The 25,968-nt window shown below is 38.5% G+C and overlaps 1 protein-coding gene across 2 annotated transcripts in view; it reads right to left on the minus strand.

Moving 5' to 3' along the window:
* The window catches only part of epc2 (enhancer of polycomb homolog 2 (Drosophila)), a 58,496-nt gene that overhangs the window by 9,361 nt on the left and 23,167 nt on the right, over positions 1–25,968 (minus strand). Inside the window, exons 2-12 of one of the 2 annotated variants that reach the window (XM_041201074.1) lie at positions 21,024–21,148; positions 19,095–19,254; positions 18,246–18,391; positions 13,076–13,282; positions 12,332–12,480; positions 12,075–12,210; positions 9,912–10,112; positions 6,521–6,610; positions 2,744–2,892; positions 1,203–1,543; positions 609–736 (exon numbers count right to left, since the gene is read on the minus strand). In XM_041201074.1, coding sequence (XP_041057008.1) covers positions 609–736; positions 1,203–1,543; positions 2,744–2,892; positions 6,521–6,610; positions 9,912–10,112; positions 12,075–12,210; positions 12,332–12,480; positions 13,076–13,282; positions 18,246–18,391; positions 19,095–19,194 — 1,647 coding nt within the window. In that variant the 5' untranslated portion in view covers positions 19,195–19,254; positions 21,024–21,148. The remainder of the gene's footprint in view (positions 1–608; positions 737–1,202; positions 1,544–2,743; positions 2,893–6,520; positions 6,611–9,911; positions 10,113–12,074; positions 12,211–12,331; positions 12,481–13,075; positions 13,283–18,245; positions 18,392–19,094; positions 19,255–21,023; positions 21,149–25,968) is intronic. The other variant, XM_041201073.1, reaches the window with a different exon arrangement.

Raw genomic sequence — 25,968 nt, forward strand, 5'->3', positions numbered from 1 at the left:
TTTATTGATTGAAAATCTGAACCATGATCCAATGAGTTTATGTTTTTTCATTTAACGAAGATGAGATCACATGGCAACCTACAATATATTCAAATAAACTAAGGACAGAAAACAGCGCTCTTGTTGACTCCCATTTACCTAGATAGTAGGTAATTAAGGATGCACTTCTGTTCATAGAGAATGAGAAGTGATGCTGCACCCAAGGAAACATCTATAATAAAGAACCCAATACCTAACAACCTAACCACCATAGGTGGAATATACCTTTATGAACTTCAAGCTTGAGAAGTCAGATATTCCCTTCTATCCCCAAATCAGCACTGCAGCATTATTACCAGGTAATCAACTAATGTGATGTTTCTATGGCAACTGAAGGGGAGAAAGAAATCACAATCTCAATGTGCTCTCAGAAGATAGATTAAGGAATACTGTTGATGCAGACAAGAAATACAACTGTATTATACTTGTCACAGCAATGGCCAATTGAAACACTGGCTTCAAATATTCCATTCACCATCACAGGCAACTATATCGCTGTCCCCTCCTGTCACTTGGAGGAGGATAAGATATAAAAACAAAGTCAAATATGTTGCACAAGCCTATGTTACCTGTAAACTTCCGTGGGAGATATTTGAGGAATGTTGGGATTGTTGACGGTGCATCTGTGCTAACTGTTGTCTCTGCATCTGAACAAGCTGTTGTTGATGGGTGTGGTACTGCTCTTCCGTTATGCCACCTGTTACCAGACAAGAAAAAAATGCTTATATTGTAATTTAATAATGCCAGTTGAATAGCAAATAAAATTAAATGGATTTTTTTAGGTTAACCAAGGACAGAAAATGATAAATATTTCACTTTTAAAAGCCCTTTTCGTAGGATTGTCTGGTGGAGTTCAATGTACACCGTAAAAAGTGATTTTCTGAAGTGATTCCAATGCACATGCAGGAAAGCATACATCGTGAAACAAATGGAACTATTTTGTGTACACACAGAAGAAAATACATATCCAGAAGTAGGAGAACAAAAAAGGGAAAAGAGCAAGAAGCAAGAGAAAAAGAAACATATACTTTTAAATCTGAACATTATGGTTGTTATGACTTCCAACTAATTGGAAGCTTACATTTGCAAATTTTGCTGTTAATGGCTGTATGAGTCACAGGTCCCATTGAAACAGAAAGACTTACACAAGTGGCATTACTCACCAGATATCCTATTTCTACTGGTGATCACGGTACTTGATGGTAAAATAGAAGACATTGGAATTCTTTTTTTATTCACATTCTGTCCTAATTTTTTGGAAGTACAGTGGTTATCGCTGTCCTGAAGCTGGGATAACCGAGGCTGGAAGTGCCGTAATCGGCATGTTTTGATATTGCTTAGTATTTCACTAAGTGACAGTCTATTTGTAAAGTCTTTATTGGAAGAAATGGTCCATGAGTCATCAGACGGTAAAGCAGCTGGGGAGCTAGGAGATGACAGCATTTCTGGGTCAATTTGGCGTAGAATGTGATCATGATCTGTGGATGCACGATCTAACAAAAACCTAGAAGGGGGAGAAAAATAGTCTGCTTTAAATCTCCATAGCTGCTATGAACACAGTGATAAACAGGGTCTTATGGTTGCTACAAGCACTTGAACTAATTAATAATACGAAGAATCTGTTCCACCAGAATAAGGACGGACAATACTACCAGAATTGCTAAAATTAAAACACAAAAAGTTGCAAATACTCAGGTGTGACAGCATCTGTGGAGAGAGAAACAGAGTTAACGTTTTAGGTCAATGACCTTTCATTGAATCTGGTTCTGATGAAAGATCAATAACTTGAAATGCTAACTCTATTTCTCGCTCCACAGATGGTGCTGACCTGCTGAATATTTCCAGCATTTATTTTGTTTTATTTCAGATTTCCAGCACCTGCAGTATTTTGCTTTTGTGCCAGAAATGCTAATCTAATTGTATTTGTTTAGGGGCTATATTAAGTACTTGAATTCAGCACTTCTGAAGGATCAAAATTTGACTCCCTCCAGGTCATTTTTAAAAGTATTTCAAAAATTATTTTCAATTATATGCTTTTAGCTTGCCAAGAACATATATAAGAAATAAAACTGGTTTTTAAAATTTCCACTCAATTCTAAGCTTAATAACATAACATCGCAATATCAATTTCTTACAATACCAATAAGTCCTAAAGAAATCATCAGCATCATGTTTATCAGATAGAAAAACTAGCAAAAAGTATTTCAATCCCTGGCACTGCCATATTTGGCAAGCATAACATTCAGCCCTTAAAAAAAACAGCAGGATATAAAACAAAAAATGCTACAGAGCTGTCACATCAGCTTGTAGAAAATTAACAAAATTATAAATCTTCAATATTTGCAAAAAGTATATTAGAATAACCCCTAAAGTATTATTTTGAGATCTAACCAAACAATAACAGCATGCCCCAATTATACAATGGTCCATCATGCTGCTGAATGATCAATATTATATAAATGCAGTTCCATTAGTTGAAACTATCTTGCAAATACAAAACTGCTAAGTGCACAATTCTCCAGCAGATTCAAAGACTTTAGTTCTATTTATACAGCTGTTATTATCCCAAAGCTCTCAATATGACAATCAGAATGTAATAGATCTTCAACAATGTCACCAAAGAATGAAATTAAAAATTCAACACCCCTGTCAACTCCCAAATTCTTTTCAATTTTCTTTTAGGTGGCTTGAAATGTTCACATACCTTCCTCCACGACCTATGCGCCTCCGTGCTAAACCTATGCACCTTCTTGGAACGGTGAGTGTGGTTAAGCAGTACCTGTACCGTGATTCACTTAGCCCAGCTGGTTCAGGAGTCTGCCATGGACACGTGCTCATCTGATCCAAATGAGGCTGTAATGGAGCAGAAATGTATAATATACAATAAATGATCATAAATTATGAATGATTGATCGTCTTTTTGCAACTCTACTCCCAAGGATCTATAAAGACCCTTAAATGTGACCTTTAAAACTAAATTTGTTGAAACCACTGAAAGGAAACTATTAAGATTACCATAAATGTGGCTTTAACTCATTCAAATGGTTCAAAGTCCACTAACAGAAATGATTTTTAATGAGAAAGAAAATACTCATAACCTAGGAATCCTGCACACCATCATTCCCCAAGAAATTTGCATTATTGTGTTGATGTTGACCAGTCTCCCTGCTTTATTCTATGCAAGTCCTCATTAAACACTTGAAAACAGTTGTTTGACTAGGCAGCCTTGAGACTTTTAAGAGTTACAGTGTGAACAATGTAGCATACATGCACTAAAACAGCTTTAAGCAGCAACAGGATAAATGGGGTCTATGAATAAAACTAAATAGAAACTGAAGAAACTGCATTTACATGGGGCTTAAATCACAATCTAAGGATAAACCAAATAGCTATACCAAAGAATTATCTTTCAGGTGCATTCACTGTTACTGAACCCACAACCTTGAGCGTCAATTTGGCCACAGCAAAGCCCGATAGACAAATCAATCAAGAAATATCACTAAAGTCAATTTTTATTGATAATATTAAAGTCCAGGTTTCTGGGCTGTTTTTCAATTTTTATTTTTAAGTCTTAAAAAGAGAAAAATTAAGGGAAAATTTTAGTCCAATAAAAGCCCAAATGAATTAACAGTAAAAGTTAGCTTTTATCTAAAATTTCACTAGAAGCATAAAAAAGCACAAGATGAGCAAATGGGTTGAGTTAAGGGAGATGGTGGCATAGTGGTAACATCACTGGACTAGTAATCCAGATGCCCAGGGTAATCCTCTGGGGGCATGGGTTCAAATCGCACCACAGCAGCTGATGGGATTTAAATTCAATTAATTTTTTTTTTTAAGTCTCAGTAATAGTGACCATGAAACTATCATTGATGACTGGAAAAACCCATCTGGTTCACTAGCATCCTTTAGGGAAGGGAATCTGCCATCCTTACCTGGTCTGGCCTACAGTCACTCCAAACCCATGGCAACCCTCTGAAATGGCCTAGCAAGCCACTCAGTTCAAGGGCAATTAGGGATGGGCAGCAAATGCTGGCCTTGCCAGCGATGTCCACATCCCATGAAAGAATTTTTAAAAATTACAATCCACAATTATTTACATAACTATCTATTTAGCTCCATGTCATTGCCATAGCTGTAGTGCTAATTTTTTTTCACCCAAATACTTAAAAGAAAGAGTATTTTGGATTCAACTAGTTTCCAGTAAGACATTCCATGTATTAAAAATTCTAATCTCATCTTTCCTTCTCTGAGAAATGTGAATTTATGTCCTTTAATTACTGATTCAATAGCCAGTGGAAATATCTTCAGGCTAACAGACAAATTAGCAGGATGAGCAGATTGGGTGTCAGAAGCAACTTAATGTGAAGTGTGAGGCAATATATTTTGGAAGGAAAAACAAGGAATACACCTAACACAAAAAATCTGGAGAGTATGAATAAATATATTTCTCAGAAACTGAGTGCAGGTAAATAGATAGAATGAATAAAATTTGGGGTTTCAAGGTAACTGAAAAGAGTACAAAAGCAAATTAATGATATGTTTGCCAGTGTCAGCCGTGGCTCAGTTGATAGTACCTTAAGAGTCAGAAGGTTGTAGGTTCAAGGACCACTCCAAAGAAATCAGCACAAAAATCAAGGTTGGCATTCCAGTGCAGTACTGAGGGTATGCTGCACTGTCAAAGGTGCTGTCTTTCTTATGAGCCATTAAACCAAAGCACTAACTGCCCTAAAAGATTCCAATACTTTGAAGAGCAGAGGAGATATCCCCAGTCCCCTGGCCAATACTTATCTTTCAATTATCTGGTTATTATCACGTTGTTGTTTCAGGGACTTCACTGTGCGCAAATTGGTTGCCACATTTCCTACATTACAAGTGACCGCAATTCAAAAGTCCTGCATTGGCTATAAAGAGCTTTGGGGCATCCCCAGGCATTATTTAAATGTTAGTCTTTCTTTCAATGGGCAAGGCAATACTTAAGAATAAAGGGCTCTGAGAGAAGTTTTGGGCATCCTTTTTATTTTTAGGGGGATGGTAAAGTCAGAGCCAAGGATTAGCCGTGATGATGCCAGAAATGAAATATTTTAGTAATAAGGAATGAATTGAGATACTGGATCTATTACCATTGGAACAAAAAGCTTGGAGAAGATTTAATAGCGGTTTTTAATTTCTGAAGCTTTTTTTGGAGTGAATAGGGAGCATTTTTTCTGGCTCAGGAGTCTGTGATGAGTGATCGCCACTTTAAAATAGTCACCAACAGAACAGGGTGAGGAAAAATTTCTTTACGCTGACTGTTATTGAAGCATGAAATTTTTTACCATGGGGAAATCGCTGGAACGCAGGCCATAGTATCTTGAGGGAAAAGTGGATAATATTTGAAACATGGAAAGCTAAAGCTATGTGTAGACAGTAGTGGGAATTGGTTTCGAAGAAAAGCCCTTCAAACACCTCTGCTCCTGTAATCCTCTATGGAGTACAGAAACTGCTTGAGGATTCATCTCTTTCATCAATTACTTCCTTGTGCTTTCAGAACAAAACAATTTTTGGTGAAACTATCCAAATCTGTTTTGTACATAGAGATGGTCCAAATGCATCCTGCTGCCCCACTGCTCCCTCCCAGTGTCGCCAGAAGCAAAGGCCCTGACTGAGATGAATTGTCTGTAACTTGCCCAAGGAGATTCTGCCTTACCAGAGAAAACACAAGATAGTAACAAGCAATTTGCACAATTGTCTTAAAGATGCAGTGACATAAGCATTGAACCCCACTGGCATAATCCATTTGAATATGCAGACTAAAAAAGAGGAAGAATCAAACATATTTTCAACAAGCTATGCAACAGATATTGAAAATCAGAGAGGCTTGGATGAGTAATTCAGAATCTAGCAAATCTACAGGTGCAGATTCACCAGGATGTTGTCTTATATGAGGAAATACAAACATAAAGACAAATATTCAGCCTGCTTTCATTAGAACAGAGGATACTACACAGTGATTTGCCAAAAGTGCTGAAAAATTAAGGATGGAACACAATAGATATAAACTGTTTTCAGTGGTAGAGAGGTCTAAAACAAGGGAGATTTAAGAGCAGGTCTTCTTTCATAGGTGATTTGAGGCTGTGAAATGCATTACCAGGAATAATGAATGAAACAGGGAGCATGTCAACTTTCAGAATTCATTAGAAGGTGGTTGAAGAAAAGGAGGATAAAGGGAATTGAAAACATAAATAAGCACATGAGATTAAGCCTGCTGCTCTTGGAGGATAAACATCAACTGGTCCAAACAGCCTGTTTCTGTGTTGTAATTTCTACGTATAAAAAACCCACAAAGCTAATTTACTGAAAATGTGTAGATGCATTATTTTAAAGTCCTAACTTTTAAATAAATATGCAATATTTGGCCAACACAGCAGATAAATAATTTGGAATAAATTTCAAATCACTGCTATATGCTAAATTGTTACACGCAATATATATATTTTCTTACAGCATAGTACTGGCAACCTGCTTTCCTCCTGAAAGCAAAAAGCCCATCAGGATCACTGTCTTCTTCCGGCTCCGATACAGGAGAAGGGACCTAACAAAAACAAAAAAAATCAGTGCTGTTCGCATAGCTTCAAACAGTAATTAATATCAGTAGGAGGAAACTCAATTTAATTTCCCAAATAATGTGTGTATCCTCCTCAGAAAATTGAATTTGGATAGTACATAATACTGAGAAATACCATCATGTGACATTTTCCCTTTCTTTTCTGAAGTAAATCTTATATTCATACTCCTCTGATTATTTTTGCTCATAAATTACTGGGCTGGAAAAACAGGCGGGGGTGGGAGGAGATAGGAAAAGAAAAGACATAATAATGCACCTTTGCATTGTGACAATGCTAGTAGCAAAGCTGAGTGATGCCTCAGGTGTTTTTTAAAATATGTTCTATTCTGATGCATGGTCGTTCATAGACTCGAGATGTTTTCAGTCAATGTTTGACATTTGAAATTCCTACATCCATACTTGTGATGAAAGTTACCAATGTAAACTTTTATGTTGTAATTATACCCCCTACCTGTGGGTAGTGCTGTGGCAACTACATTAGTGGAATGGTGTAATTATAAAGTAAGTCTACATAAGCAGCTATTACTATAAATGTGGACACAGAAACGTAGAATGAAAATAAAGGATAGAACACCTTATTTTAAAAGAGGGATTGAATTGTATCTCCATGCCCTTGCTAATTATATCTCCATCTAACCTCACTTCATCAGAAGATTTCCACTTGGTCTTGGCTCCCTATTTGCAACACCACGATTGATTGATAAGAAATCCATAGATAACCAAGGACTACTGTTCACAACTTGATCTCAAAAAGATTTTGGAATCTCAAAACAGTATCATGTATTTATAAAGTGCTTTTAAACTGTAAAAAAGCTATGGAGTTTCAGCAAAGAGCTTTAGTTCCTTGATTCGCACACTATAGTCTGTGGTGTGTGCACGTGCACACGCACATGTGCACTGTGGACGTGAATCTAACGTATTATTTCAACAGAAACTCATTTGTATCACTCTGAAAAGAGCTAGATTATTAGCTGTTTTTGGAACTGTTTAAATAGCATGCAGGTGATATTCAATTATAGTTACCGGTATCAGTCTTCTGCATGAAACAATCATTTCTGGTGTGATATTTACTGCCATTCAGAGCGAAAGCAGAATGTAGTGGTCAGCCACGTAGGTTACCACTTTGCAATTGCCTTAGGCAATGGTATTATGACATGCTATCCCCATGTATGTCATGCATAAAGATCCAAGTTTCATTCCGCAGATCCAGGTCTATTTCTGGAAACTGCTAATGTATTGTGAAGTTAAAAATGCTAGGAAAATGCCCAAATTGTAACAGTTGTTTCTCTAGTAATCCATGTAACATCAGTTCACTTTTCTTTAAATAAAATGTTGCAATTGTTAATATTTTTTAAAAATCCATTAACAAATGTGTTCATTTAAATTGATGCACAGCCTTATCTCAGATCAACTTAAACAATTTTTATTGATGCGAATTTGAAAATGAATTTTCCTCTATAAACCATGAAAAATCTTGTCATTTCAAATTTCAGAGGATTGGATAATGCAAAAGTTCATCAACATTCTACCACAAAGTCCTAGCTCTGAAACTTAATTAATGCAGGGGGGAATGACCATTGAAGACAGTGCATTTGTTTACAGGCCAATCATTTCAGCCCCTTAACACTGCTGCAGGAATAACAAAGGTTGCATTCCAGGCCGAATTACCTTCAGCTATTCTAAGAATTAATAAAGCTTTTCTTTAAAAAAGACTTCTCCTCAATCTAAGAGTTCTAAATGAAATCAATCCATATGACAAAAGGAATGTTGTTCATCCCAACCTGGAAAATGTGGGAATTCCAAGTAGTTTAGGGCCTACATTTTGGCAACGCACTAAATGCAAACCACCTCCACTGGCAAAACATGCCAATCATTGGTTATGAGGCGAACTAACCTTAACCAGAACAGTTAACAGCATGCAGGGCCTCCTCTCCCATCCTTATGCCTAACAAGACCACTCAAGTCATTTCACTCACCTGATCTACACTACTCCAAATACAAGCAGTGATTCTAAGAAATCCGAGTATACTTTTCCCACAAATACAATGTAATTACAAATGTATTTTATGAAACTAGTGCACACGCAAATGTACATAATTTAAAATGCGCGAGTCAATTTCTCCAAGGACAGACCCTCAGCAATAAATTGGCACACAAGTGGATGTTGTGGATCTTACAGTGTTCTCTTCTGAAGTTCAGCTTAAAATTAAGGTGCATTGCTGGAGCTGTGTAAAATAAACTTTGTTTCAAATCTCCTTGATGCTAACACTGTTGATAAGAGATAGAGTGTTGCTTTTGCCAACACAGAGCTTAACTTTGATGAACACAATATTCAATCAAATAAAAATTACTATTGACCACCTTTGAAACTGTGGGCAGGATTTCCCGGTCGGCATGTGGGGAGGGGGCGGGACCCGCACGCTGACTCATAAAATTAGTTGGGATGACATCGGGCGGAACTCCCAACGTCATTTCAATTTTCAGGTCGGCGGGGGCGCAGCCGAATCAGCTATGCGCCTGCTGATCTGTCAACAGCCAATTGAGGCCACTTAAAAAGTAATTGCAGTAGTTAAAGGACCTACCTATCCAACCTTAAGGTTGGCGGGCAGGCCGGGAGCTCTGGCAGGCTTCAGAGAAAGCATGAAATCTCATCCACAGGTGGGATGAGATTTCATGTAGGCCCTTAAAAATTTAATAAAAGTTTAACTAAAAGTGATGGCAGCGTCACATGGGAGGACATGTCAGGGAAATTTTATTTTTCTATTTTTAATATTATTGAATTTGGCACCGATCTCCTTGAGGCAGCACTTAGCCTCAGGGAGATGAATGCACTCTTTCGCGCACATGCGTGAAAGTGCGCGCTCTCAACTTAGGAAATCCCCCCGGCCGCACAGAGAGCGCATAGCGCTTTGCGGCGCACATCACGCTGGGCGGGCCTTCATTGGCCTGCCCATGTAAAATAGCGGTGCGCCCCCAATCGGAGAAGCGCATGCTCCTGAACTCCACTCCACTCCACCACCCCCCCAACAAACGGGGGGAAAATCCTGCTCTGGGAATATGGTCAATGTTTAGTCTCTATAGCATGGCCATGTGTAGTCTCTTGATAGCATACTAATTTTTAAATATACAGATATAAGCAGAAGAAATAATATTTTAAATGAAGAGCAGGATAACAAGTCACTATGCTCAGCACAGTGCATTACCTTGCTCTGGTAAAATTCTGAACCCACTATCAATTAATTTACTAATAGAAAAGAACTTAGTATACCTGCGTGTAAGACTCTTCATCAGAACTGAGAAAGTCATACTGCTTAATGTCCCTCTTCAGGGCTGGTTGTAATTCTGTGCTAGTCGGATGGTGTAAAACAACACACTCTGAAGTTTTATGTTTCTTCTTCACATATTTCTTTTTTACTCGAACAGTATCAGTAACCTCCTCTTTGAATGACATCAGGTGTGGCTGTTGTTGCTTAAAAGAAACAAAACAAAAGCAACTTAAGTAATCTATTTCCTGTTATGTATGTTTTATACAACCTATGACAGTTCTTAATTAAAATATTACATTCCTGCTACAGACTGGCATTAGGAACCATTGAAGTTGATGACATAAGAGATGGTGCTTGCTACAGCAATCCAAAACTAATCTCATTGCCTTACTCACTCCCTACATTGCTGTACCTTCCAGCTAAAAACATTTACTTATTTTTCCTTAAACCATATGTCCTGCTTGTTGCCTCAACACATGCCCTGCTCCAAAAACTCAAAACTTCACCTAACCCCTCTCCTCACTATTAAATTGATGACTCCATGCCATTGACTTTCTGATCAGAGAAAGTAATCTTGTTCTATTCATCCCTTGAATGCTCTTCATGTTTTTAAAAACCCTTTAATATCCTTAATTGCTGATCCAGTGGAAGTACCACTGTAGTACCTTTTCCAGAAAGAGCTACGTTGTTAAGTACAGTCTACTCTGGTTAATTTGAAGTAATTTTTACCCACCAATGAACTTGAATTATCCAATCGTTCAAATTAAGTAATTCAAATTAATCAATTTAAATAAAATATTGTTGCAAAATTTCAATTTGAATTAAAAGATTATTCCAAACAAGCAATGTTGATAAAAAAAGCTCACTTAATCTATTGCTTGATTTCCACTACACCTTGCGTTTTGTGCAGCTCTTTCCTCTAGCACATGTAATTTTTTGGGGAGTTAGAAATATATTTTGTTGGGTAAAAATAGGCAATATCCTTTGTATACAGTTTAACAATATAAATACACAAAATCAACAGTCAAAACAACAGTGTACAAGTCAGAGAAAAACTGATCAAGCTTTAATGTCCTGGTTATGCCACAGCTGTAATCATATGTTCAGCTCTCCTGAGGAATAAGGAAGTCATTTAAATGGTAAAGCACTGTATAGGAGTCACAGGGCTGCTTTTCCTTGTCATTTATGATGAGAGGCTGAAGAAACATGAGTTTATCAATTTGAAAGGAGGCATCTTTTAGAGGTAAGAAATTTTGATATGTATTTTGATGGTAAATCAGGAACATTGCTTTAAATTAAACTATGAGTGTAGGACAGGGGGGACGCCTTGGTCAAACTAGCAAAAAACAATTAAGACTGACAGCAAGACAGAAAGTGATCAGTTCAGGGAACAAACTCCTGCTTAGAACAGTGAAAATAAGATATGGGTTTAAAAAGCAGCTGAATACTATAATGGGGGGATTTTAGGGTCCTTCTGCAAGGGTGAACCAAAAATGAGCTGAATGATTTCCTTGCCTGTAATTATCTTGTGACCCAAGGAGGCCAATGTAAAGTTTGATCATGACTTTCCATAGCGTATATTCTACTGTTTTGACTACTTTGATCAAAAGCTTTACCAAATGCTGCTCTACACTGGTACTGAAAAGCTAGCAATAATGCAGTATATGTTGCAACTACATTGCTAACCCTACATTACTAAAACAGAACTCTTAAAATACTGCTTACTGTCCCTTCTATTTTTATTTTAACTCTGTTCCCTTTCCGATGAATATAATGGTTTCCAACTTCAGCTGTTCTTTAAAAATTTGAAAGTATTTCACATATTTTGTAAATCTTGAGCCCATTTTGAAGATGGGTGCAACTCTGGAAAAACTGGCCAGACTGTTAATTTACCAATAAAGTAGTATGCAGTCATTAATGTAGAGATTAAAGAAAGTATGTTGAACATGTCTGAGAGACTACTACAATAAGATAAATTGTCTGATCTGTGATATCAGTAACTGGACAAAATCCAAGATAGCCTTTCCAAATTAAATATACTAACCTTCTCCAATTGTGAAAATTGATTTGGTTAACAAAAATAAGAATCACAGAATAGTCATATATCAATAAATACAAATGTGATTAATTGATACACAAGGGAAAATCTGACAAGGAATTTTTACCTTAACAATCTTGCTTTCAGGTGCTTTGTAATGATTACCATTGTGAAGAGATACTGGAGTGTTGGAGACCATCTTTTCTTGTTTCAGAGTCCTCAGCTCACTCATAATTTCTCCACCAAAGTCACCCATATGATACCTATTCAAACAGTAATAAACGTTCAGCAGGTTAAATCATGGTGCCAGCAAATCAGGACTAAAATTAGATGATAACCACGGTGGCTTATTTTACTGGCTTAGAACACACACTCTTGTCATACCTTTTCTCAACCACATCCAGTGTAAGATGAAGCAAATCCCTTTTAGTCTTTTCCCGCCTCTTAATCATTTCTAGAATGGTAACTGCCCGGCTGAACTCGCGACGCAGCTTCAACATTTTCTCATATGAAGCTTCATCGTTTTTGCGATTCTGTTAAGATAAAATCAAATTCTTACATTTTGTAAAACAGAAATGAACAGAAAAAGCACCCATATCAACAGACAAAAGTGGTCAGCTGCATCATTTAGCCTACTGAATTAACATTGTTCTTACAATTTACAATTTAGCCATGACAAATAAAAAAATTTTAAAATAGCATATCAAGAAGTCAGCAATTTTCTAAACTCTTCATAGTCACACTAAACACTCTCAAGTCAGCAACAGAACAAATAAAGCACTTGTGCAATGCTCTGCCTTAATCCCAACTCAATAATTCTGCAAACTGAACACAAATACATTCTTATTTCATACAAATCTATTATTTCTGCATATCCCTCAATAGCACTCTTATTATCTCCCTATTCCTGGACTATATATCGTGCTGCACAATATTCAGAGCACAGGACAGACAGTTTTGTTTTAAATTTCCAACAATACTATCCTGAAGTCAATTACTAAAGAGAGATTCTAATTTTCCTTCCACACGGGAAAACACCTCCCCCACACCACCCCCAATCTTCACTTCCACTATTGAGATCAGGAACCTGAGCAGCAGGGTCAACTGCAAGTACTCATCCATGCTCACCTTTCTCGTCTGCATCTTCTCTGTTCTCCTTCGAAAAGCAACATATGGATCATTGTTAGTGGAACCATCTCTTTTCTCCTGTTTCACCAAGGGGATAAGGGAGGGTGCCCTGCAGTTTTTGCGTTTCCTTGCCCAGTAATCATACACTGCTTTTATCAGGTAGTCATCTTCTTTCAAAAGCAATCTGGCCTCTTGAATAGATACAAGCTGAAGAACAAGATAGTTATAAAAAAAACTTTTAATATTGAATGTGTGATAGTACAACCATATGTAGGGGCAGGATTTTGACCTCCGCATGCGGGTGCAGTTGGCAGGCCCAGGAGCGGCTGGGAAATGGGCTGCCGCCCGCGATCGCCCCCCCCCCCCATCACGATTTCACGCTGGCTGGCCAATTAACGACAAGTCAGTGTGAAAGGCGTGCTGAAACGCTCAGCACTGCCGGGATGGGGGCAGGCGAGCACTGAAGTCAGCGCGGGCGCGGGGGAGCGCAGAAGGAAAGCTCCCTTAAGGCAGAGAGTTGCCTCAGGGAGCTGACGAATTTAAAATCAATAAAAACCAAACGTAAAAACCGGAAACGAATGAGTCACCTCAACATACGGATGTTGAAATTTACATCCACACATTTTTATCCGTTTTTTAATTAATCTTGGAAACCTTGTCCTGCCCTTGGATGAGGTTTCCTCGAAAGTGCAACGGCCGCCTGGCCGATTCGCCTGACTGCCAACCGAAACGTTGGACAGGCAGCGAAAAATTCCACTAATTGAAACGTTAATGGCCTTAATAGGCCTCTTAATTGTCCACCAACCGAAATATCACACGAGTGCGCCATGACGTCGGGCTGCTTATCCAACGTCATTGCGTGCTATTTTACACCCGATCGGGTTGGGTGCGCGTCCTCCCACAGGACGTAAAATTCTGCCCTGGGTTTCCTGATTTTATGGTTCTCATTGTGTTCATCAAGTCAAAGGAACATTAAAAAATAGAAGCAGGAGTAGATCATATGGTCCTTTGAGTCTGCATATCCATTCAATATGATCATGGCTGATCTTCTGCCTCAACTGCACTTTCTGCCCGCTCCCCATATCGCTCGATTCCAGAAGAAAATCTGTCCATGTTAGCCTTGAATTTACATAACAATGGAACATCACAATGCTCTGGGGAAGGGAATTCCGAAAATTCACAACCCTTACTGAAAAATATTCTCATCACATGTCTAAATAGTCAACCCTTGTCCTGAGACTCGTCCCCCCACATTCCAGATCAACCAACCAGGGGAAACAACCTCTCAGTGTTACCCTGCCAAGTCCCTTCAGAACCTTGTGCATTTACATGAGATCACACCTCATTCTTCTGAACTCCTGAAAGTAGAGACCCAATTTACTCAGCCCTTCATTATAGGACAACCTTCTCATCACAGGAATCAATCTAGAGGACTAGATATGGAGACCAGGAGTGTGCACAGTACTCTAGATGTGGTCTCACCAAAATCCCATACAATTGTAGCAAGACTTCTTTATTCCTGTACTCCAATCATCTTGTAATAAAGGCCTTGTCATTTGCCTTCCTAATTGCTCACTGCACCTGCAAGCTGTTCTTGTACAATTACAACCAAGTCCTCCGAACATTAACATTTGCAAGTTTGATACCATTTTTAAAAAAATTCTGCTTTTCTATTCTTACTACCAAAGGGAATAATCATACTTCCCCACATTAGACTCCACCTGCCACCTTGTTGCCCACTCACTTCGCCTTTCTATATCTCTTTGCAGCCTCGGTTGCCCCCTCATAGCTTTCTGTCTTCACTTAGCTTTGTACGGTCGGCAAACTTCAATAGATTACTCTTGGTCTCTTCATCTAAGTCACTAAAATAGATTATAAATAACTGAGGCCCCAACGCTGATCCTTGCGGCACTCCATTTGTTACAATCTGCCAATTCGAAAATGCCCTGTTAACCCTACTCTTCGCTTCCCATCTGTTAACCAGCCCTCTATCCATGCAAATATATTACCCCCCAACCCTATGTGCTCTTCTGTTGCATATCAGCCTTTTGTGTGACACCCAATGGAATGATTTCCTTTTCATAAAACCTCTGTTGCCTCTGTTTGACCATACTATGATTTTCTAAATGCATTGTTAAGACTTCCTTATTAAGAGATTCCAGCAATTTCCCAACAATTGATGTCAGACTAGTGAGCCTGTTTTCTCTCTCCCTTCTTTCTTAGAATATAGCAATGCTATTTAACTTCCAATCTGCTAAGACTGTTCTAGAGCCTAGGAAAATTTAAAAAGTCATAACTAGTATATCCGCTATCTTTGCAGTTATGTCTTTCAGATCCCAACAATCTAGGTCACCAGGTTCAAAGGATTTGACAGATTTTAGTCCCAAAGTTTCTCCAATAATTTTTCACTGCTGACATTAATTAAGTTCCTCGCTCTTACTAGCTCCTTGTTTAGCCTCTATTCTGCTATGTAAGTTGTGTCTATTAATATGAAGACGGACACAAAATATTTGTTCAACGTCTCTGTCATTTCTTCATTCCCCATGAGGACTTCTCTTGCCTCTGCCTCTAGAGGACCAACCTTTACTTTAACTCCTCTCTTATTTGTATAATTGTAGAAGTACATACAATCTGTTTACATATTCCTGGCTAATTTATTCTCATCCTATTTTTTTCCCCTTTTCATAAACTTTTTGGGAGAGATGTTGCTGGGAATACAGCGTTTTGTTATTTGGCACTCAACGTTAAAGACCATTACCATAAGACCACAAGACATAGGCCCATCGAGTCTGCTTCATCATTCATTGAGATCATGGCTGATCAGATAATCCTCATTCAATTCCACATTCCTGCCTTTTCCCCATAACCCTTGGTTGCCTTACTGATTAAAAATCTATCTCAGCCTGGAATATACTTAACGACCCAGCCTCTACAGCCCTCTGCGGTAAAGAATTCCACAGATTCATTACCCACTGAGAGAAGAAATTTCTCCTAATCTCTGTCTTCAATGGGCGACCCCCCTTACCCTTATGTCCTCCGGTCCTAGACTCTCCCACAAAGGGAAACAGCCTCTCAGCATCTACCCTGTCAAGCCCCCTAAGAATCTTATATGTTTCAATAAGGCCACTCATTCTTCTAAACGCCAATGAGTATAGGCCCAACCTGCTTAACCTCTCCTCATAATAAAATCCTTCCATAACCAGGATCAACCTAGTGAACCTCCTCTGGGCTGCCTCTAAAGCCAGTAAATCTTTCCTTAGATAAGGGAACCAAAACTGTTCACAATATTCTAGGTGTGGTCTAACTAGTGCCTTGTATAGTTTTAGCAAGACTTCCCTACTTTAAACTACAGTCTATTTGAAATTAAGGCCAACATTGCATGTCTTCCCTATTACTTGCTGAACTTGTATGCTAGCTTTTTGTGATTCATGCACAAGGACCCCCAAATCCCTCTGTGCTGCAGCTTTCTGTAGTGTTTCTCCATTTTAATAAGATTCAGCCCCTCTATTCTTCCTGCCAAAGTGCATAACCTCACATTTTCCCACATTATATTCCATCTGCCAAGTTTTTGCCCACTTACTAAAGCTGTCTATATCCCTCTGTAGACTCTTTGTCATCGTCACCACTTGCCTTCCCAACTCTTTTTGTGTCATCCACAAACTTGCCGATAGTACATTCACTTCCCTCATCCAAGTTATTAATATATATTGTAAATAATTGTGGCCCCAGCACTGATCCCTGTGGCACTCCACTAGTTACAGGTTGCCATCCTGAAAATGCCACCCTTTATCCCAACTCTCTGCTTTCTATTAGTTAGCCAATTCTCTATCCATACCATGGGCTCTTATCTTACTAAGTAGCCTTATGTGCAGCACCTTATCGAACGCCTTTTGAATATCCAAATATATTACATTTACTGGTTCCCCCTTATCTATCCTGCTTATCATCTCCTCAAAGGATTCTAATAAATTTGTTAGGCATGATTTCCCCTTCATGAAGCCATGCTGAGTTTGCTTGATTATATTATGTATTTCTAAACGCTCTGCTATTACATCCTTTATAATAGACTCTAACGTTTTCCCAATGACAGACGTTAAGCTAACATAGTTACCTGTTTTTTTTTTGTCTCCCTCCATTTTTGAATAAGGGCAGTTTTCCAATCCTCTGGGACTTATCCAGAATCTAAGGACTCTTGGAAGGTTACTACCAGTGCATCCACTATCTCTGTAGCTACTTCCTTTAATATCCTAGGATACAACCCATCAGGTCCAGGGGACTTATCAGCCCCCTAGCCCCATTAGTTTCCCTAGTACTTTTTCTCACACTTCTACTCTGGTCCAATAATGTATTCCTGGTCCAATAACGTATTCCAACTCCAATGTCCAAAATGTAGAGCCTCACTGCACTAGTCTTGAATTTTACATTTTTGACACCAGCTATCCTCATGGCCTACACAAATGAGCCTGTTGAACCACTCTGTAGATAGATTTAGAATAGATTTATGCCTTAAGGAAATAGTGTTAATTAGCCAAATTATTTTTGTTCCATTAGGATCCATCCAACCTTCATTGATGGGAGACTTTCAACCCAGCTGCTTGGATTAGATTTGAGCCCAGCTACTAGAAATGACAAAGCAGCGTTCTAAACCATTGTGTCGCCCAAACATCAGCATTCATAGTTTAAATTCAGAGTCTTTGCATGTTCTATTTTACTTTTGATCTTGATTACATATACAAGTGAGAAATTGATACAGTAGACACTCGATAAAGGAACTACACAGTGTGCAACTCCGAGGCCTGTCAACTTAGTTTTAATGAACGCTTTGTTCATTTTCTAAAATACATCTGTAAGTTTCTGCATTCAGTGTGGAAGAATAGCAAGTACTCTAAATAAATTATTCAATTGAGTACATCAGCACCTAGAAATCAGCTAAACCCAACTGGGACCAAGGTATCAAACCAAGGCAAATCAGCCAAGTTACTCTTGCGCATCTCCCTGCTGTTTAATTATCCAACATTATGATGTACATTATATATAATATATATAAAAATATATAATATATACAATATCTAAAAATAATATATGATATATATCTTTTTTTTTCAAAAAAAGTACAGAAACTGGAATTTGTTGTTATTGGCATCTAATACATCAACAAGCAGTACATTACCTGATTCCCAGTAGCCTTTTCCAGTCGGTCAAACATCTCTTCAAATTGCAATGGTTTAATCTCCATCTTTCTATTTAGACGATTGAATAAGATCTCATCTTCAGAGTCCATGTCATAATCTGGCTGTTCACTATCCAGATTAAAAGCTGTAAATACAAGCAGAATTGATTTTTTAAAAAATAAAATATCAGAGAATTTAAAGCAAAGCTTAAAATATAAGAGTTAGAAATTTATTAGCAAAAGGACATTATCATGATGAATGTGACAACAATTCAATGTTTAAACAAACTTGCTAATTTCATGAGAATAGCAAATTAAAACCATTCCCTTCTGTTTGCAAGTTAGATAAAGATTTAAAAATAAAAATTATTAACTATACCATTTACTCAGATAACTCATCTATGGCAAAGTAAATCACTGAAAGTTATCAAATTCTCCGACCAGAAACTGCATTGCACTCTGCAGAAATAAAGCTCTTGGAAAGAAACTACTGAAACCATGCAAAGGATCCTTTTGAGATTTTCACAAATTCTACGTCTGAATCTACATTGTGATGGGCTGAAGTGAACTAAAACCTCGTAAAAGAAGAAAGAGCCATGCTCCTTATTCTAAGCTTTGCCTTCCTACATTTATATTCACAAGGAGATAAACAAAGTCATGAATTTAAAAGTTTTAAGAGAAAATGAAAGAATGCAGTTTTAAAGCACACAGACTGGCTACTCCATTAGTGATCACTTGAAAAAAAGTTCCCTCCAAACTGGAATCATTTGAAAGGATCCCAAAGCAACAAAAGTGCTGGTGAGGAAGCCCCGAGTCAGTCAGAGAATAATCAGATGATAAGCGACTTACGCTGAATGTGAATGAGCTGTTTTGGAACCTTGAATTCCCCCCTGTATAGACGATCATAGTAAGAGACATTACTCTCTGCCTCAGGCACTGGAATGACCATATTCTCCCTTTTTTCTCTGAAGACCTGCTGGGCTGAAATAGCTCTCTGCAAATGATGTTCCTGAAAGAAGAGAAGGAAACGGTATTATTGCAACATTTAAAAGTAAGTTTAGAGTTTCCCCAATGGCCGAGTAATACAAAACTATATAAATTCAGGAAGCAACAAATTTATCCCAGCTCTGTTGTAGTTTACCTGATTTCAACTCAAACACAACAATAGCATGTATTTTCTTGCTACAAAATCAGAGCAGAAAAAAAAGTTCACTTCCTTCTAGAAAGTTTATATGCAAACATTTGGTTTTGCCAGAATTTAGCTTTACTGTCATGCTCCACTGTCGAACAGCTAATCAATGTTCAAATTTTGGAAACATAACTGAAGAATGGCCACTTGTGAAAGCTACTGAAATGATTGCAAAATCTGTATAAAACATATTCCATCCCAAGTCACCTTCATTGGAAGGAGAAAATTCAGAAAGTAAATAGCAAATTATCCAATATATACTTGCAATACAATATAAGCTTTCTGAAATTTGAGACATAGGAACTCAAGTTGCATTTTTAGATTGCTCAGCAGAAGAGTGGTGGCAAAAGACATGAACACTGTCTATTTTAGCTCAAGCCACCCAGATTATCCTGCTAGTACTGGTGTTTTATGGGAATACCATGTTTTGGTGCATGTTCCATCGTTAAAACATGGTGGAGTTAGAGATCGGGGTAGCAGGTAAGACTCGGGTATATACAATATACAAATTTTCCACCAACTGATATTTTAATCTATTTCAGTTTTTAAATGTGTGTCTGATTTGTTTGGATTATTAGGAACTGTTTTAAGGAGCTAGTGGCACAGAAGATTGCAAAGGACTAGCATCAGCTGGCGCAAAGGGTGGTCAGGGGAAGGGGCATTACTGTGGGCTTGGTCAAGAATGAATCCAAACAGGACAGATCATACAGCACTCCGCGTAGTTTGAGAGATGCAAAGGAGGGCTGGGTGGGCTGAGTTAAGCTGAATCAGAAGAGAACATGGGGAGTGTGTCAGGTCAGGCTGGTGAAGCATACAGTAAGAGAGTGGATCTTCCCTTTGGAATTATTGGCAGAGAGGATGCTAAAGTAAAGGGGTGTTTCCTGCAATTGAAATGGACTGTAGACAATTGGAAAGAACAAAGGCATTGGCAGTGAAAAACAGAAAGCAAAGCCTATCCTTCTGGTGGACAAAAAAATCTTACCACATTGCTCCAAGAGCAGGGAAAATCTCCCAAGCTAAAATTTATTTTCCAACCAATATCACAAAAATACAAAATTATTTGGTTGTTGTGCAAAATTACTGTCTCATTTTGCTGCTTTACAACACTGTCAACACTTCCGAAGTGCTAAATAGATATGAAGTTCTTTGGGACATCTAATGATCATGAAAGGTACTTGTAAAAATGCAAGTTCTTTCTCATTTTAGCCAAATTGAGGCTTTAACCAAGTATTCCTAACCATACGTAAAGCAATTGCTGACACATATGCTATCAAAAACTTATCAGATTTACAATGGATCCACTTCATCTGAAATTTAAAGTTGATTTGCTTTAGAATGTATGAAAATGTTTGAATGCAGCTGCAAGTTGTGATTTTTATGCAAGCAAGCTACCAGCTGCAAAACACTGTTCCAATATGTTTAGTTTAGCAACTAACTACCATCCCCAACAGTATAATGTCATATCTTCCATCTCTAGCTTCTGTAAACTGCACTGCATCTAATTCATTCAGTATCTTTCCTTAATGGCAGTAATTTGATAAACAGGACAATTTTAACAGGGAGTCTAAATTATTGGGTTTCAACTGTACCTGCAATTTGAAAGGTGTTTCCTAGCTCTTGTGTGCTGTGAAGGGATTGGCTTGAAAGCAGCTCAAAGCACCAGAGCAGCAAAAGGTCCCACATAATTGCCTTTTATAATATAAACTGAGCAGCCCTGTAAATGGGAAGTAAACAGGCAAAGTGAATCGTTAAAAGGTGGCAGCGCCAGTATGTGAGGTCGTAAAAGTTTTGCATCTAAGGCGCATCCGCAGCATCACACCTTCCAAAGAGGTGTGGTCTCAGAAGGGTCACATATCTCCTTCACCCACAAACTAAATTTAAGATCTCACAAGGCATGTTTCGGCAAACATTTTCTGTCTCACTCAGGTCAGTGTATCTATTTATAAATACTTTTTGGTCATTTATTGCCTAAAATGTCTGCAAAAGGTTTGGCTGGAATGTGGGACATGAGCTGGAAATTTCACCTCACTCTTCAGTGCCAAGAAATTTCTAGCTATTGTGGGGAGAGAGGGGAAAGACAGGGAAAGAAAAAGCTGAGAAAAGAACAAAGGAATGTGGAGAAATAGATGCAGGACACAGAAACTGTACTTTTCATCCATCTCTTAGCGAAGGATAACCCAGAGTGCACCACACTTTTTAAAGACACCCAGGCTGAAAAAGACAGGGGTGATATACAGAGACTGTTTAGTCAGAAGCATGCCACAAAGAACTATGACACTTGGAGGAAGTTTTCATATATTTGTGGCAATCCATGTCATGTGACAACCAAACAATTATATTTTTCCAAGTTTTCCTACAGTTTAAGCTATAAAAAAAAACAAGTTAGCTGTTCTTTGTGACGCGCACAGCAAGTGGCAGTGTGATTCACTTTGCTTGTGTTAACTTCATATCAAAAGTACCTTCTGACCTGCTCTTTCCACATACATTTTTAAAAATATATACAAATGTATCAAATTTCCTCATATGTTGCCCTTATGGTAATACTATTCTATCAACCTGCTGTTTTTACTTTCCCCCTATGGATGATACTAATTGAACAAACGGAAAGTCTTTCATGATTTACACTATGAAGCTTCTTTTAGAAATTTTATTTGCTTTCAGTACTTCTCAATCTTTTCTGCTCTAGTGAATATAGCACTAGTTTTTCCAAATCTGTCATAAATATATCCTCTTCTGCAGATCATCATTCTAGTGAAATCTATTCCAAGTTTATTTCATTTTCATAACATTGCCCACAACTAATTATTACTCCACGGTCTTGTACAGATTTGGTATAATTGCCTTGTTTCATATCCAGATCCCATGCCGTTTCCTTTTTGAGGCAGCCTTTTCACCAGTTTTCACTGCAAGTTGCTGTTTCCACAGTCCATTGAAAAATTGGGAGACATTTGCATTCCCAGTTCTTTTCCCAAAAACACAGCAGCAACGTTAGAATTACCCATCTCAGATGCACTAAGTCGATAATATAAGGGATTGAAGACACCATCAAAAATTGGAGGAACTCAAAAGTGTAGAAGGCACCAGGCCCTGATGGCACAGTTACTAAAATACAGAAGGAAATGAGAAAGGAAATAGCGGAGGCTTTAACTATAAACTTCTAAACACCCTCAGATATAGTTATACCAGAGGGTTAGATGCTACCACTGTCACATTTTGTTCAAAGAGGGCAAGGGTTAAACCAATTATCTCAGCATGGGCAGCTGGTACGCTTTGAGGGGCCATAAGATTAATATTCATCTAGAAACACATATGTTAATTAAGGATAGCCAACATGGATTTGCAATTATTAAATTTGTCAAAACTTTGTTGAGTTCTTAAGGAAATAACGAGCACTTTGATACAAAAAAATGCAGCGTGCATTGCGTATATGGATTCTCAAAAGATGTTAAACTAACTGCTGCCTGGGTAGTTGGTGATAAAATCAAGGGGCACAACATAGTTACCACATGCTTAGGAGAGGAGAAATAGAGTAGTGGTTCTGATGTTCTTCACACTGGGTACACAAACAATGTTGTGCCTTTGGGGTCACTTTTGGAACCACTGCTCTATGTTTATTAATCACCTTACTTGTGCATACTTGTATTGACAACTTATTCCCTATGATAAATTCTTTTCCATACTCATAATGGAAACTGCCTTTAAAAACCTGCCATGCTGTAATTACATACTTTCGGTACCACCACCACTACTGGCAGAATGTAATTGCTGTTGGGATTTGAATTATATACAATAATATTTACAGAATAAAGTGCAATCCATAGAAGCATACTGTAATAAAAGGGGCCAAGCAGTGCATCATCCCTCTGCTCCCTTTTTGAAAGGACTATTCAGTAAGTTCCATGCTACTGCTGTGTCCCAATATAAGGCCTGCAAATTTTTTCATTTCAATTACTTATCCAATTCCCTTTTGAAAATCAGCTTTCACCCCATTCCAAATCATAATAACGGGCTGCATACAAATGTTCCTCATCTTCCCTCCAACTCTTTTGCCAATTAGCTGAAATCTGTGTCCTTTCATTAACGATCCTCCAGCCAGTGGAAACATTTCTTCCTCTAGGAAAACCCCATATAGTTTTGAGCATCACAATTATATCGCCCCTTAACCTTCCCTGCTGTAAGGAGAACATAAAACATAGGTTGCTTATTCTTGGTATCATTCTAGTCGCTCTTTTCTGCATCCTCTCCAAGGGCGTAAACAGCATTTCTAAAAGTGTGGCGCCAGAAAGGAACCGCTAAGGTCTAGCCAGTGATTTAGAAAGGTTTAACAAAACTTCCTAGCTTTTGTAGCCATGCCTCGATTAGCAAAGCCATGGATCCACATCTGATTTTCTTTAAAAAAAACAGCTGCCTCAACTTGCCCTGCCACCTACAAAGATTTATATACATAACCACCCCAACCCCCAGTTTCCCTGTTCTTGCACCTCCTTTAAAATTGTAACATATAGCTTATTTGTCTGTCTTCAGCCTTCCTTTCAAGATGCATCACAACTCGGCATTCAATTTCATCTGCTATTTGTCTGCCCATTTCAGTCAATATGCTCCTAAAAAGTTTTTTTCCTCATTTATCAGAAGAAATGCAGTAAATAAAATAAAACTAAAGGAGAGAACATATGACTCCAAAATGGGTGAATTTGATCGGCCTACCCTGGACCTATCGGGAAGATCCAAACATTGGTTTCACGCCCGTGTAAAATGACAGTGGGATCTTCCACTCCCACTCATCGTGATGGGTCACCATTCCTGCCATGAAATCGTGAATCCGATTTGCATCCCACTAATGTTCTGAACCAGAACAACCTCCTGCCCCCCAACGTGTCCCCAGCAGGAAATCACGCTGGTCCAGAACACGTCTGAACCAAAGTGGCATGTACAGGTTGGCACTTAACTGAAGGAGGCCTGGGGCAGCCTGCGGAGATCGGCACGGGGGCCTCCAGCGACCATGGACCCGAGAACACACAGCAGTGGGTGGGATGAGCATCCACCAGATGGATCTTCCAGATTCCTGGAGACCCATCTTTTATCTGCACAGTGCTCCTGAAGGTCCATCTTCTATCTTCAACGGTGGGTCAATTATGTGCAGGCACCTTTTAAAAATGGCACCCGGCAGGGTCCATGCCATCCAGGCCACTCCACTGCGCAATACATCGGGAAACTCCCAAATGCATAATTGATTAGGCCGGGGTAGTGTGATACAGAGCGAATTCCCAGTGGCCTCTGCAGCAGGAAACACTCCCTGCCCCCACCATGGGACTTAGTCCTGGATGGGAAAATTCCACCCATTGTTCCTTCACTCTCTGATGCGATTTCCCCATGAAAAGTGCGACAGCAGATTAAACAATAAAAAAATCAGAACTTGGGTACATTATTAAAATTTGAAGGTAATACAAAAATTGAGAGCACAGTTAATTGTAAAGAGGACTGCAAGTGTTGGATTGCACAGATAGAGGTCAGATAAAATTTAGTAAACAGGGAAGATGGTGGCGCAGTAGTAATGTCACTGGACTTGTAAACCAGAGGCCCAGGCTAATGCCCAGGAGACATAGGTTCAAACCCCACCACAGCAGCTGGTGGAATTTACATTCAGTTAACAAAATCTGGAAAATAAAGCTAATCTCACCAATAGTGACCATGAAACTATCAACAATTGTTGTTAAAAACCCATCAGGATCACGGATTTCCTTTAGGGAAGGAAATCTGCCACCCTTACCTGGTCTGGCCTACGTGTGACTTCCGACCCACGGCAATGTGGTTGACTTTTAACGGCCCTCTGAAATGGCCTAGCAAACCACTCAGTTCGAGGGCAATTAAGGGTGGGCAACAAACGCTGGCCTTGCCAGCGACACCCACATCCCACGAAGGAATAAAGAAAAATAGGAATGCATCAGGTATTTGGGAGGAAGAAGAAAAAGACATAGACACAAAATTTTAAAAGGACTAGCAGAGCATACTTAGGAGTTTAGATATATAAATCTTGGGAACACAGCTTAATGAAGTCATAAAATCTATCTTGCATTTATATAGCACCTTTGATGTTCTAAGGGTGCTCCAAAGAACATGTAATATTCTATAGTTCATAATTAGAGGCAAAGAGTACAGAAATAAAAAATGGTAATGCTAAATTTATGTAAATTATTGTTTACAATGCAACAAGAATATTACTTTTGGAATTATACCAAAGCCACAGAGACAGACAGAAAAGATCAACTAAGGTGATACCTGGGTGAGAGCTTTTAGTTGCAAGAACACACCAGGACTCTCTTCATTAGAACAAAGGTAGTTAAGGAGATCCAGGAGAGTTAATTTTTTTTAAATAAAGTAAATTTAAAAAACTATTTCTACCAGTCAATGACTAGAAAGCATAAATTTAAAATCGTCAACATGTGAACAAAAGGAGATGTTAGGAAAACTTCCTTTTACACAGAAAATTGGAGGGCATTGTTGGTCCTGACAAGAAAGAGGTGAAATTAGAATCCA

This window comes from Carcharodon carcharias, chromosome 12 (genome assembly GCF_017639515.1).
Source record: "Carcharodon carcharias isolate sCarCar2 chromosome 12, sCarCar2.pri, whole genome shotgun sequence".
Classification (NCBI taxonomy): domain Eukaryota; kingdom Metazoa; phylum Chordata; class Chondrichthyes; order Lamniformes; family Lamnidae; genus Carcharodon; species Carcharodon carcharias.